The sequence below is a fragment of the Agelaius phoeniceus genome (genome assembly GCF_051311805.1).
Source record: "Agelaius phoeniceus isolate bAgePho1 chromosome W unlocalized genomic scaffold, bAgePho1.hap1 SUPER_W_unloc_1, whole genome shotgun sequence".
In the NCBI taxonomy this organism is placed as follows: Eukaryota; Metazoa; Chordata; class Aves; order Passeriformes; family Icteridae; genus Agelaius; species Agelaius phoeniceus.
The window spans coordinates 5,348,866-5,363,336 of record NW_027509866.1 but is presented as its reverse complement, the minus strand read 5'-3'; the positions used below and the strand labels follow the sequence as shown (position 1 = coordinate 5,363,336).

Genomic DNA, 14,471 nt, shown 5'->3' with positions numbered 1-14,471 from the left:
ACAACATGGTCATAATATATTTTAAATAATAGGGAGTTGAGATGTGCTGTAAACATGGCCCTCATTAGGCCATTAAAACAAGGTAAATCCTTCCTATGGTCTTTATCTTCCCTACACAGCTCCTTGATTTCCCCATAAACCAATGGCTGATCCCTGGGATTCTGCCCCCTTCTTTCATAACATATGGGGGCAACAAGGAGTTTCGAGACTATTTGCCAGTCTCCTTCCTTAACTGCTTCCTTCCAGATCCTTTCCTAGGGATCTTCTGGGGTTGAGGGGCGAGGTGGCTCTGGGGAGTCCAAACTTTCTTCCTGGGAGGAAGAATAACTTGGACCAGAAACATTTGGATTAGAAATAGTGTGACAGTTGGGCTTAGTATCTTTGATCATGGGGTTATATTCTTGCTGGAGGGTGAGGCAAAGGGTGCTGCCACTTTGTCAGGTGTTGGGGAGGAAGGGCCTTGATTTAGGATGGTGGACTTCTGGGGTGGAGCTCTGGAGGCATGGCCCAGGGTGGAGGTGGAATGATTGACAGTGGGGGCGTGACCCACATCCATGGGGGTGGAGTCTGGAGGTTCGTTCAGGGCAGAAGAGAAGGCTGTGGTAGAAGGAAGTGGAGGAGCCAAGATGGAGGGAGGATGGTCGGGCTCCCGAGCCACATTCAGGCTCCTTTCGTCCTGAGTCTCCAGGGCATGGTGCTCCAAGACAGCGTGGCCATTGCCATCTTGGACCATCTTGGAAGGTCTGAGAAAGGCAGGTTTGAGGGGAGCTCCCAAGTTAGGAGTGACCAATGGATTGAGTTTTCAACACACTGCTTGCTGGTGAAGGGTCTCAAGGATGGTGTGGAAGATGGGGAGCATGCAGGATGCAATGGGGTCCCTTTTGATCGAAAGGTTGTACAGTTTAACTCCCAATGAGTCCCAAAATTCAGTGATATGGATTTCGTCAGCAGAGGTGTCTGGAAAATTTTTAATGATCTACCTCATGATTGATTTTAATTCATTCTTTGAAAATGTTATGTCATGATCAGTGAGAATTAAAGCATCCATATATGCTCCTTTCTACTTTCGACATCCAGCTGCCCATTTTTCTCTTTCTCTGCCTTATGGGGAAGAGCCCCCAGAACACCCCTAATCAGTTATGGGATTTGGGTGCATATTGTAAAAACACAGTAGCAAAATGGGCAATAAATGTCTTGCATTTCCCCAAACCCACCTGCAATCCTATGCAGGTGAAACCGTCGTCCCTGCTGATCCTGGGCAAGGTCCCTTGAAGCAACGATGAATCCACTGGGCCCAGCACAATCCAAAATCCCAGGGAGCCCTGGCCTATCCATCAGCTAACTCCAGCTGACGTGACTGACACAGGGAGCCCTGAGTGTCAGGGTCCCTGTTTGGGCGCCAAATGTCACAATGAGGGTGGCTGTGTCAAACCTCTCTGGTTCCCTGACTTCACGGCGAGGGTGGCAAAAATGAAAAGGAGCAGGATCAATGGAGTTGTTTAAAAGGAACTTTATTAACAGGGTGAAAAACAATAAACATGGAGAAGTCGAGAACAGTATGAGGGGCAGGATCCAAAGACCCGAGACAAAGGGGAGCAACAACATGTACACATGGGGGTAGAAACACTCTAGAACAATAACCCTATAGGGGAAACAAGTAACCATGAGGGGAGGAGAACTTGGACAAGTTAGCATAACAACACTAAAGGCTTTTTGGAGAACTTTCAAGCTCACTTTAATTTAAACAAATGATTCCCAGGGCTTGAAACTCATGCCCAATTCTTTTGGGGTAAAATCTGGCTGGCTCTGAGTTACAGCTGGGCTAACTCCCGCACCGCTGCTTTGCTCTGGCCCCTTGGGACCCTGCGGCCCAACAGAGCCACAATGATGTCCTTGGTTCCACAAAGCCCCACAGTGTCACAATGGTGCCTTGGATCCATGGTGCTCTTCAGTGTCACAGTGGCCCCTTCATTTCACAAGGCTCCCAAGTGTCACATTGGTCTCCATAGGAAGGAAACCACGGAGCCCTCGTGTTTCAGGAGCTGATGAACGGCAACCACCAGAGGCTAAGGCAAGCCTGACCTGTCTGTCCTGGCAGGTTTGCTTGGAGCAGCCCTTGGATATTTGAAATTATGAATCTGGAATCCTAATTTCAGACATTTGTGCCTGGAGAAGGATGATTTTTTCCATAAAAGGAAAAGCACAGATCCCTTTCCAGTGTTTGGAAAACAGGTGAGTTCTGGCACTCAGGAGTTAAAGACCAGCCAGACGTGTCTGTCCTGGCAGCTTTTGTCTGGGAGCAATCCTTGGATGCACAGAAATTTGGAGGTGGAATCCTAATTTTGGCCATGGATACCTGGAAAAGATGGACAGTTCTTTTCCATAAAAAGAAAAGTCCAGAGCCCCAGTGTTTCAGGGGCAGATGGGAGTGGCCTTACACATTCCAAGGTCAGCCAGACCTGTCAGGTGACCCCTGGGAGGCCAAGGCAGCCACACCTGTTTCATGTTCCCTTGGTTCCACAGGGCCCTGCAGTGTCACAATGGCTCCTTGCTCCCATGAGGTCCTCAGGTGTCATAATGGCCCCTTGGTTACACAAGTCCTTAAGGATCTTAATGGTCCCCATGGTTCCACGAGGCCCCATTTGTCATCATGATCTATTGGTTCCATGAAGCCCCTCTGTGTCACAATGGCCCCTTCCTTCCATGAGGCCCTGCAGGGTCACAATGGTCTCCATGATTCCATGGGGCCTTGCAATGCCACAATGCTCTCCATGGATCCACGGTGCCCTGCAGGATCACAACAGCCCTTTGGCTCCACGAGGCCCTGAAATGCAGCAATGGCCTCTTGGTTCCACAAAGCCCTGCTGCTTCACACTGGCCCCTTGGGACCATGCGGCCCAGCAGAGCCACAATGATGTTCTTGGTTCCACGAGGCCCCACAGTGTCACAGTGGCCCCTTGGATCCATGGTACCCTGCAGTGTCACAATGTTCCCCTTGGTTCCACAAGTTCCTACAGTGTCACAGGTTCACAAGGGCCTGCAGTATCACCATGGCCCTTTGGTTCCACAATGCTCCGCAGCGTCACAATGGTCTCCATAGGAAGGAAACAAGTGAGCCCCAGTGGTGCAGGGGCAGATGAGAGGCAGCCACCAGAGGCCAAGGCTGGCCAGACTTGACTGTATGGGCAGATTTTTTTGGGAGTAACCCTTGGATATAGGGAATTTTAGATGCAGAATCCCAATTTTGGCCATGGGTGCCTAGACAAGAAAGACAGTTCTTTCCCATAGGAATAAAAGCACAGAGCCCCAGTGCTTCACGGTCAGATGGGAAGTGGCCCTTGACATGCCAAATTCAGTGGGACCTCTGAGACAGCCCCCAGGAGGCCAAACCAGGCAGACCTGTTCCATGTTCCATTGACTTCATGGGTGCCCACCCTGTCACAATGGTCTCCTTGATTCCATGAGCTCTGGCAATGTCACAATGGCTTCTTGGTTTCATGAGACCCAACAGAGTCACAGGGTTCCCGTGGCTCCATGTGGCCCCGCTGTGTCACAATGGCTCCTTGTTTCTATTTTAAATCAATCACAATCAAACCACAGTTTGATCATTGATCCTTGCTTCCATAGGGCCCATGATTTGCACAATGGTCTCCTTGATTCCATGATTCCGGGATTCCACAGTCTCACCATCATTTCCTTGGATCTCCATTGTCACAACTGACCCATGGCTCCATGAGGTTCCGTAGTGTCACCGTGGTCGCTGTCAGAGGCTGGATGAGATCCATGTCCCGAGACACCTTGGGATGCTCGGAATGCCCATGTGGGGCCAGGGCCGGGTCAGGCCTTGGTTTGTGGTGGGACAGAGCCCCGCCCCCAGCCCTGGCCTGGCAGAGCTGCCAATCACACAGCAGGGGCGGTGCTAACCCAGCTCTGATTGGCCCAGCTGTCAATCAATCAGTCACACTGCAGCAGGTGGTGCTACCCTGACTCTGATTGGACAAGCAACTGGCAGTCCCACCCCAGGGGCGGGGCCATGAAGGCCCAGAGGGTTTAAAGCCGGAGTGAGGCCAGCCCAGGGTCTGGATCCTGCCTTCTGCTGGGGTTCCTCTGTTGGTGATGCTGGAACCTGAGCAGTTGGTACCCCTGTGTGTGTGTCTTTGTATGGGTCTTCTGTCTTTCTGTTGTTCTCTATTTCTTCTACTTCTTATTCTACTTACCTGAAACATTTTTGGGTAACTTAAAATCTAAAAGGTTAAAGGATTTTAGGTTAAATGTGTGGGACTCCAGGGCACAGGGAATATTTCTCTGTCTGCTCTGAGGAATCCTGACACTCAGAGAAACACTGCCTTGAACCTTCGCCAATGGAGAGGACTTCCAGGACTTTGGGACAGATGAGAATTTACCCAAGTGTAAAATAGATCAGAGGGTAGTACAGCATGTCACTTGGGTGAGAAATTTAGGTTTTGGGATTTTTAGTATGGTGTAGATAGGAAGAAAGATGGAGGTCTTGGGGTGTAGTCCCTGTCTTCTTCTTCATCTACTGCATTTTCTGCAGTGTTGGTGGCACAGGGTGATTGGTCAAGGAAAGCACAGTGCAGAGGTTATGTGGACAGTCAAGGGACGAGTTATTGGTAAACAAGTAGAAATAATGTATATTTTGAGACTTCATTGGATGAGACAACTTCAGAAGTCCTTGAAACTATATTTTGGGGCCATTTTGTGGGGCTTTTCCAGCGCGCTGAGCCTGGGGTGGACAGCATGCAAAACTTTCAAGAAAATAACAATAAACCACAAGCTGAAGACTGAAATAGTCCTGTGCATCACATTTTACCTGGCACAGAACTGCTACAGGAGGCTTTCCCCCATCCAAGGAGCCCTCAGAAAGGCCCAACATAAAGCAAACATCAATACCTGGTGCTCTGAAAACATTTGTAATAAGTTGGCTGTTTTCCAAAACGTTGTTTACTGAGGGGGTGTTGTCTTAATTGGCCAATCATGTGAATTGTGTTGATTAAATGACCAATGAGGTCCACCTGTAGCAAACCAAGATATAAAAGAAGAGGATTGAAAAAACAGGTGGCTTTTAGCCCTTAGCCTTCTGATCTGAGTCTGTGTCATCTCTGACTCAACGGTGACATTTGGGGATCTGTGGGGGCTATTGGGGATCCTTTCTGCACCTCGTGACCCAACAGGAGCTCCTCTAATAAACGCTGCCTGAAGCTCCCACTGTGCCCATGACAGGAACCCATGTGAGTGTCTGGGCCATCCCGGCTCTTTGGCAGCCTGGGGACTCCTGGGATGTCACCGTGGAGCCCCCGTGAGTGCCTGTGACAGATGGGTGCCTTTGCAGCCCAAGGTGCCCTGGGATGTCACCATGGGATGGCTGTGACTGCCTCTGACCACAGGGCTCTTTACCATCCCAGAAAGCCCTGGGAGGCATCCATGGAGCTCCTGTCTCTGCCTGTGACATTCCAGCTCTGGAACAGCCTGGAGACTCTTGGAAAGTCCCCATGGAACCCCTCTGAGGGCCTGTGACAGATGTGATCCTTAGCAGGCAACCATCACCAGGCCCCTGTTGCTATGGTCAGTTTCCATGGCAACCATCACGAGCAACCCTGTTGCTATGGTCAGTTTCCATGGCAACCATCACCAGCCTCCTGTTGCTAGAGTCAGTTTCCATGGCAACCATCCCCAGCCCCCTGTTGCTATGGTCAGTTTCCATGGCAACCATCACCAGCCCCCTGTTGCTATGCTCAGTGCCTTGGCAGCTCCATGGAGACCCCATGCCAGGGGTGGTTGCCATGGACACCAGCTCAGGCCTGCAGCCAGAGCCCGTTGCCATGGCAACCATTGGCAGCCCCATCCCCAGGCCCATGGGATCCCAGAAGCACAGAATTGGCTGAGCCGGGAGGGACCCATCAGGATCCTCCAGTCCAACTGCTGGCCCTGCACAGGACACCCCAACAATGCCAGCCTGGGCCTGGCAGCGCTGGCCAAACGCTGCTGCAGCTCAGAGAGCCCTGGAGCTGGGACCCTTCCCTGGGGAGCCTGGCCAGGGCCCCAGCAGCCTCGGGGCAAAAACCTTTTCCTGAGATCCAAGCTGAGCCTGCCCCGACTCAGCTGCAGCCGCTCCCTCCACTCCTGTCCCTGGGCACCAGAGGGAAGAGGTTCCCACAGCCCCAGCCAGGGACCCGCTCCCAAGGCTGCTGCCATGGCCACCAGGGCTGCCACCAGCTGGGATGCTCGGTTTCCACGGGCCGGGCTTCAGCAATGGGATTCCCCAATTTCCTGCTCCCGCTAAAACCGCGCTGCCCTCGCTGCCCTCCCGCCTCCCATGGAAAGCACAAAAGGCAAAGATCCCGGGCTGGGTTAAGAACAATTTATTGGGAACAGGAATGAGATAAAGAACAAACAGGAACAGAAAAAATATTGAGAACAGAAGGGATAAATAAAACTGTTTACAGGGAAAACTACAAGACAACTCACAGGGTCTGCCTGGCTACAATATTTCCTGTCTGGAAAGGACAGCCTTCTCCTCAGGGAGAGAGAGAGAGAGAGTCCCTTTCCTGTCCCAGGCAATGATCTGTAGTTGGACTGAATGTAATGACAGGGCCATGGCCAGACCCTCATGTTTTTCAATGCCACATCAGGTCATTTGCAAGGGCAGGAAAAGAAACAGGTGTCTTCCCAGCATGGATCACAGGGAACATGGATCACCATGGCTCTTTCCAATGTGGGTTCTCCCATGGGGGTTGAAATTGGAGTGGTGCATGAAGCTGTTCCTGCAATCAGGGCATTTGCAAGCCTTTCCTTACCGGTGACTCCGTTGGTGTCTGGTCAAGCTAGAGCTCTGGGTGAAGCTCTTCCCACACTGGGGACACTCGTAGGGCCTCTCCCCAGTGTGGATGCGTTGGTGGATGATGAGGGCAGAGCTGCAGCTGAAGCCCTTCCCACACTCCCCACACTCGTAGGGCCATTCCCCAGTGTGGATCATCTGGTGGCTGATCAGGGTGCTGCTCTGCCTGAAGCTCTTCCCACACTCCAAGCACTTGTGGGGCTTCTCCCCATCATGAAGCTGCTCATGGGCCACCAGCTCTGAGCTCTGGCTGAAGCTCTGTCCACCTTCCTGGCTCAGGGTGGGTCTTTCCTCCTCAGAGCAGCCTGGGCTGGGTTTGCAGCCCCTCCTCCTGTGGGATCTCTGGGGATTTTCCTCCCCATTGGATTCCTGTGCCCTGGAGTCACTCAAAATAGCCTCTTCCATGAGTTTCTGCTGTGGGGATTTCTCCTCCCTGGTCTCCATGCTCAGATCCTTCCCGGGGGGAGGAAGGACAAGGAGAGGATGGGATTTGCCTCTGTGCCAGAGGGAAGGGGAAGGAGATCCCCCCAGTGCATCCCCGGCAGGACGGGGTTGGCAGCAGGGTTGTCCTGCAGCCGGGGGCTGTGCTGGGCTGGGAGATGGAGCAGGAGAGAGGGGGAAAGGGGCACTGACTTCCTCCTCACCTGCCTGCGTGTCCCGGGCCTCCTTCCTCTTCCTTGCAGCCTCCTCCTCCATCTGGCAAAGGTTTGGGGATGTGAAATCCTGTTTTGGGAGGAAAGCAAGGGATGAGCGCATTGAATTTTTACTGGTTTGAAGACTAACCTGGGCGAGAGTCTAAACCAGAATTGCAATTTAATAAGAAAAGAAGATCAAGGCAATGATACAGAAACACTGCCTTAAACTGACAGAGTCAGGATATAACCTGACACCCTGCTGGTCAGGGTGGTGGCAGCAGTCCCATTAAATGGTGGCTGCAGTCCTGTTGGAGTGATGAACGTGATTCTGTCCAAGCAGTGATCCTGTAGAAGGGTCTGGTCTTCCTCTGAAGGTCCAGTGGTGGTTCTGGAGCTCTTGTCCTCTGGGAATCCAGTAGGCAAGCTGCTCCTGGTGTTGCAAGGCTCACCTTATATGCAGGTAGGAATGCTTGGATCCTCCCCCTGGGCGGAGCATCCCACAATGGGAGGATGGAATTTGATCAGTCCTGCAGTGACACTCAATGGCCCATTCCCAGAAGATCTCTCCCCTGGAGGGCGTTATCAGGGCTGAGTCATGGAAGAGATCAAGAACACTGCCCCACCTGTTTATAGCAGTTGATGAAGATGGGCATTGAAAACATGCATTTGGTTCCATCTTACATTGCAGCCTGAAACAGTGGGGGAATCCCTGCTCAGGGGGTGAACACCACCCCCCTTACCCAAACTGGCTCAGGTGTAAAACCCCCACCCTGGGAAGGCCACACACACAGGGGACAATGTCACACTTGCCCTGCCCCAGGGGAGGTCTCTGTCCCTGTCACTCTGTGGCTGTCCCCCCTTTTCTCTTTCACAGGCTGGGACGCTTTTCGAAATGTGAGAATAATTTTTCTCTTTGTCCCTGTCACCTTTGTGACATCTACACAGAGCTTTCCCTTCTTTTTCATAATCTTTTCCTAAAAGAGGTATCACAATGTGTTGGGCCGAATTTCCACTTTTCTTTTATCAGAATGTGCCAGCAGCTGAGCTGGAGCTGTGCAGGACCAATGGATTTTGGAATTGCCACAAAATTGCTTCTACTGTCAGTTTATTAAATTTTGGGATTTGTTTGCATGTTCACAACAAGTGACTTGTGGGAAGAGCAAATTCAAGGCATTTTCTGTAGGGTTAAGTTTGATTTCTGTCAAGAAACAACTTTACTTTGTCTGGTGCCCAGGGGATGCTCAAGCGGTCTCTGTGCCTCTCACACTGGGGGATGCTTGGGAGGGGCTTGGGGGGTTTTTCCCTGTCCCTGTCACCCCAGGCCATTCCCCAGGGGTGTCCCTGTCCCTGTCACCCCAGGCCATTCCCCAGGGGTCTGCATCATTCTCACCCCAGGGAATGCCTGGGGGGGTCTCCCTCCCTCTCTCCCCTGTGCCAGGGGGTGCTCGGGGCTCTCTGTCCCTCTCAGCCCAGGGGATGCTCGGGGCTCTCTGTCCCCTGGTCCTGGGGGATGCTCAGGGTGGTCTCCATCCCTCTGGCCTCAGGCAGTGCCTGTGCAGGGCTGGGCACCAGGGGCTCTGTGTCCCTCTCACCGCTGAGGCTGCTCGGGGCTGGGGGGGCTCTGCCACCTTCTCACCCCTGGCGAGGCCGGGGGGGTCTCTGTCCCTCTCAGCCCTGCTGGGACCCCACCCAAACATCATCGGGGTCACAGGGACAGAGAAACCCCCAAAGCCCCAGAAGGGCTGAACCTGGGATTTGGTTTGGGGCTGAGGATTTAGGAAGGGGCTGGAATTGGGGCTGGGCTTAGAGTTGGGGCTGAGATTTGGATTAGAGCTGGGATTGGGGTTAAGGCTAGACATGGCATTGGCTTTAGGGCTGGGGTTGGGATTGGCTCTGGGGCTAGACGAGTCCGGCATTGGGATGAGATTAAATACAGAACTGTGAGTGTGTCTAAACGTGGAGTGAGATTGAGACCAGGATCAGGGTCAGGTTTGGGACTGAGCTCACCCAGAGCAGGACAGGAGGGGATGTCACTGTGGGAAGGTTTGGGAAAAATACTGATTTGGGGAGAAACAAGGTGTGAATGCCTTGGGTTGGGGATTCCACCCCCACAAGTCCATCTCTAGAAGTCACCTGATGTCCATAAAAACCTCCAAAAATCAAGAGTGAATAAAAAAAAAGCCACCAGGAGTGTCCCATGTCCAGTCTCATCCCTCTGGGGTTCTGGTGGTCCCCTGTCTCTGGGCTGTTGGGGATCCCATGGGTCCTGGGGATCCCCCCTCTCCAGGGTCCTGCTAAGGGATGTAGGCGGATTTTGGGGTCCCAAGGTCCCTCTCTCCAGGCTCCCCTCAATCCAGCCACTTGGGGTTCCCCCTTCTTTCCACTACCCTGTCCTGCTTTAGGGCAAATTTGGTTGAAAACCTCCAAAAGAAGTTTCCTCTGGAATGCAGATTCAGCAGCCCCACCCTCAGCCAGTTTGGGAAAATATTTCCTTGGAGAAAAGTGGAAAAAACCACTTTATTTACCAGGCAAAGCATTCACCAGCACAAAAATTGAACAATATTAAGCAATAAAACCTCCTGCTGCTGGAAAATAGGTGACAAACTCCTAAAGTCCCTCCTTGGGCTGGGGCTTGGCTGACTCAGTCTCTTATCAGTCCCTGCAGCGCTGGAAATGCCGCGACCCAGGCTCAGCCAGGTGGGCCACAGGTGGGAGCTGCCGGTGGTGTTCTGGGTGTTCAGTCCAGAGCAGGTTTAAACAGCACCAAAGAAAAAGAAAAACCACAGTCCAGGGAACTTCTCTGCCTCAGAGAGCTAAAAACTAACTAAAAGCAAAGGAGAGCTCTGTCCCGCCCTCTGTCCATCCAGGAGCCGGAAAGTGGAGGAGTGAGTGCAGTGTCTGAAAACAAACTGCGGCTTCTTCCTCCTCCCCTTGGCTCTCAGAACCAGCCTTAAAGGTGCAGAACTCATTTCTGGGCTAAACGGGCCGATGGGGCACGAGCATCATGAAGTCACCCCAGGACGCGCCCCTGTCAGGGTCAGGGGGTCCCGTCCCCGCCTCATCTCCGGGCTGCCGGGGGTGCCCCAGCTCCGGTATCGGCCCTTCCCCTCTCCCCGTCCCGGGGGTCCCCCGTTCCACAGCCCCGGCTCTCACGGGGATCCCCAAAACCAATGTCCCGCCCCGTCGGTACCGGGCCATCGCCACGTGGACCCCCCGGGACCCTCCCGAGGGGCGATCGCGGCTCCTCTGCCCCCGAAAAAGCTCCTCTTAGGGAGCCCGGAGATATCCGGGGCTCGAGTCCGGGATCTGCCGGCTCTGAACACGCTCCAAAAAAATCCTCCCGGACACCCCTGGCTGGAGCCGGGGCGAGCTCGGCCTCGCCCTCACCTGCGGCTCGGGGCTGGGGGCGATGCTCCCGGGGCAGGGGCTGCTGCAGGCTCAGCGTGCGGGCGCTGCGAGCGCCGGGATTCTCCCGCTCCCGCTCCTGCTTCTCCTCTCCCTCCTCTTCCTCCCGCATTTCCTCCGCTGCCAGCCCGGACCCCCCTTTCCCACCCCTCTGCCCCGCGGCCCCGCAGCCCCGGCTGCTGGGTGGGGGAGCCCCCGATCGGCCCCAGGGCTGGGCAGGGGGCTCGGGGACCCCCCCCGGGGCGGATCCGTGCCCCCGGCCCGAGCCCCAAACTCCGCTCCGGGGCCGCTGGGCTCTGCGGGTCTGCCTGGCAACCGGTGAGTCACCGGCGAGAAAAGCTCTGGTTGGCTGGAAATTGTTCAGCGCGTTCTCTGATTGGCTGGAACTGTGAAAGGCGCTGAGCCCTGCGGTGTCCCCGGGAGCTGCGGAGTCCGGGCCGGAGCCTTTTCCTCTTTCTTTCTCCCCCTCTGAGAACTCTTTCCTATTTCTTTCTCTCTCTGAGATCTCTTCCCGATTTCTTTCTCTCCCTCTCTCTTCCCCATTTCTTGTTCAATTCAATCCAAGTTCGAGCAGATCCACAGGTTGCGTTCCCACGCTCTCATTCGCACCTTCACTGGGGCAGAGGCGTCTCTCCCTTGCGAAATCGTAACCCATGGGCAGGGTCCTTTCCCAGCCCAATCCTTCCAAGATTTTGTCGGGGACTCGCTTCCATTTCCTCCCTCCCTCTGCTTCCAGCGGGGAAGGTGCTGGGAAATGTCCATCAAAGCCACCTTTGCCGTGTGCTCTGGGAGCCCACAGAGCTGCTGGACCTTGTCCCCTGGCCCTGCACAGCTCCTTGGGAGGCACGGCAGGAGCAGCACCCTGGCAGCCTCGGGAATGCCCCTCTGGGATCCATGGCACACACTGCCAGGGGCTGGAATTCCAGTTCCCAGCCAGGAAAAGATGTTCCTGCCCTGGAAAGCAAAGCTCTTAAGAAGGAGCCAAAAGCCAAGTGGAGCAAGATCCTACAGTGACATTTCACTGCCAGCCTTCATAACTTCACCCATGGTTGTTGTAGCTCATGGACTGGGAATTAAATCAGGGCAGGGTCTGTGGTGGGAGATGCCCTGGGTCAAGGGAGACACTGAGAGAGAAACAGAGCAGGCAGAGAAAGGCAGGAGAGAAAGGAGTGAGATAAGGGACTACATTTTGTTCGTCACGAAAAAGAGACCAGTGTGTTACAAGAGTTGTCTGCTGACTATTTCTGTACTACTTCATGAGATATGAGCCACAAGGATACCAGGGAAGGGGAGGGGTTGCAGGGGCCCACACATAGTCCCACCCAGCAAATGGTACAAACAGATAACTCACAGAAATAACGACCAGGGAAAGGCTGGGGAAGGGGCAGGGACAGATTAACACCCAGCAGGGAAACCTTTCCCACTGACAAATGGTACAAGCAGATAACTCACAGAGATAACGACCAGGGAAAAGGTGGGGAAGGGGCAGGGGCAGATAAACAGTCTGCAAGGCAGGATATTTGCTTGCTTAAGCTTGATAGGACACATATTGCATTAATCATAAGATTTTGGTAATTTTCCACGGAGAAGTCACCAAATAAAGACATAGGGTGAAGAAGACGCGGCTGAGGAAGACTCCGCAGCCTTTTATCACCGACCACCAGGAGACAGCAGGATGACCCTCTAGCAACAACCAGCGCAGGCGCAGAGAACTCCGAGATAACATGGACTCCTGAAGGATAGAGAGGATAAAAGGACTGAATCAGAAACTAGTTGGGGCGGCAGTAGGTGGAGCGGAGACTCCCCTGTCGCCCAGCGCTGAGCCTTTGCTTACGTAGTATAACTGCTTCAATAATTAATAAATTCTTTGATTGGAAATTACTCGTTTTGAGTCAATTTTATAACAAGGAGGACACAAGCACAACCAGCTGAGAAGGTGGCACTCTGAAAACAGACCAGAACTGACTGAAAAGGAATATGAGAGAAAGAAATAATTTTGCCCCTTTTATTTCCTATCAAAATACAATTTTTTCCCCTTCTCACAAACCTTTTGCCGTTGTCATTCAGCAGGGCTGTCAGAAAGTCCTTAATTCTGGGTGGATGTTCCAGACTGCAGCCACAGGCAAACAGGGAATGGGGATTTTCCTGCTCCTGGGGAGTGACATCCTCAGCTGAGGAAAGGAGGAGACACCAGAAGAAAATGGCAGCCGGGCTTCATCCTCCCACAGGAAAGAGAGGGGGGAAATCTCTCATCCTGTCTGCAGCTGCTCCCACAGGGATGTGAGGGCTGATCCCAGAGCCCCAAGGGTCACATTTAGGGCTGCCCTCAGGGAATGCTCACCTGGTATTGAGGGGCAGCGTGGGAGCACCTGGATCTTGGGGCACCCAGCTGCCCCCCATGTTTGGAGGTGCCTGAGGAGGGCTGGGACAATGCCAGGGACATCCTGCAGTGACATCCCCCCTGTCCTGCTCTGGGTGAGCTCAGTCCCAAACCTGACCCTGATCCTGGTCTCAATCTCACTCCATGTTCAGACACACTCACAGTTCTGTATTAAATCACATCCTAGTCCCAGACTCATCTAGCCCCAGACCCAATCCCAAGCCCAGCCCTAAAGCCAATCCCATGTCTCGCCTTAACCCCAATCCCAGCTCTAATCCAAATCTCAGCCCCAACTCCAAGCCCAGCCCCAATTCCAGCCCCTTCCTAAATCCTCTGCCCCAAACCAAATCCCAGGTTCAGCCCTTCTGGGGGTTTGGGGGTGTCTCTGTCCCTGTGACCCCGATGATGTTTGGGTGGGGTCCCAGCAGGGCTGAGAGGGACAGAGACCCCCCCTGGCCTCCCCAGGGGTGAGAAGGTGGCAGAGCCCCCCCAGCCCCGAGCAGCCTCAGCGGTGAGAGGGACACAGAGCCCCTGGTGCCCAGCCCTGCACAGGCATTGCCTGAGGCCAGAGGGATGGAGACCCCCCGAGCATCCCCCAGGGCCAGGGGACAGAGACCCCCGAGCATCCCCTGGGCTGAGAGGGACAGAGACTGCCCCGAGCACCCCCTGGCACAGGGGAGAGAGGGAGGGAGACCCCCCAGGCATTCCCTGGGGTGAGAATGATGGAGACCCCTGGGGAATGGCCTGGGGTGACAGGGACAGGGACACCCCTGGGGAATGGCCTGGGGTGATAGGGACAGGGACACCCCTGGGGAATGGCCTGGGGTGACAGGGACAGGGACAACCCTGGGGAATGGCCTGGGGTGACAGGGACAGGGACAACCCCCCCAGCCCCTCCCAAGCATTCCCAGGGCATGAGGTACAGAGACCCCTCGAGCATCCACTGAGCACTGTGTTATAAATGAGAAGCTTGACTAGCCCAATATTCAAGCAACAATCAATTTATTAATTCATATGTTAAAGCATGAGCAATACAGCGCTGGGTACCGTGGGGGAGGTTTTCCCTCCAACTGCACACCCATAGTTGAGGCTTACGGGTATTTATAGGGGTACTCATCAGCTTTCTCAGCAGTTTCTATTCCCAATTTTTACCTCACAATTCTATACACTATTGTGATTTAGTCTTTCTCAGGAT

General features: G+C 53.8%; 1 protein-coding gene across 1 annotated transcript in view; it reads right to left on the bottom strand.

Moving 5' to 3' along the window:
• The window catches only part of LOC143692459 (uncharacterized), a 515,676-nt gene that overhangs the window by 46,519 nt on the left and 454,686 nt on the right, over window positions 1-14,471 (bottom strand). The window contains 1 exon segment of the mRNA XM_077172693.1: window positions 6,816-7,122. Within this exon segment, the coding sequence (XP_077028808.1) occupies window positions 6,816-7,122 (307 nt within the window).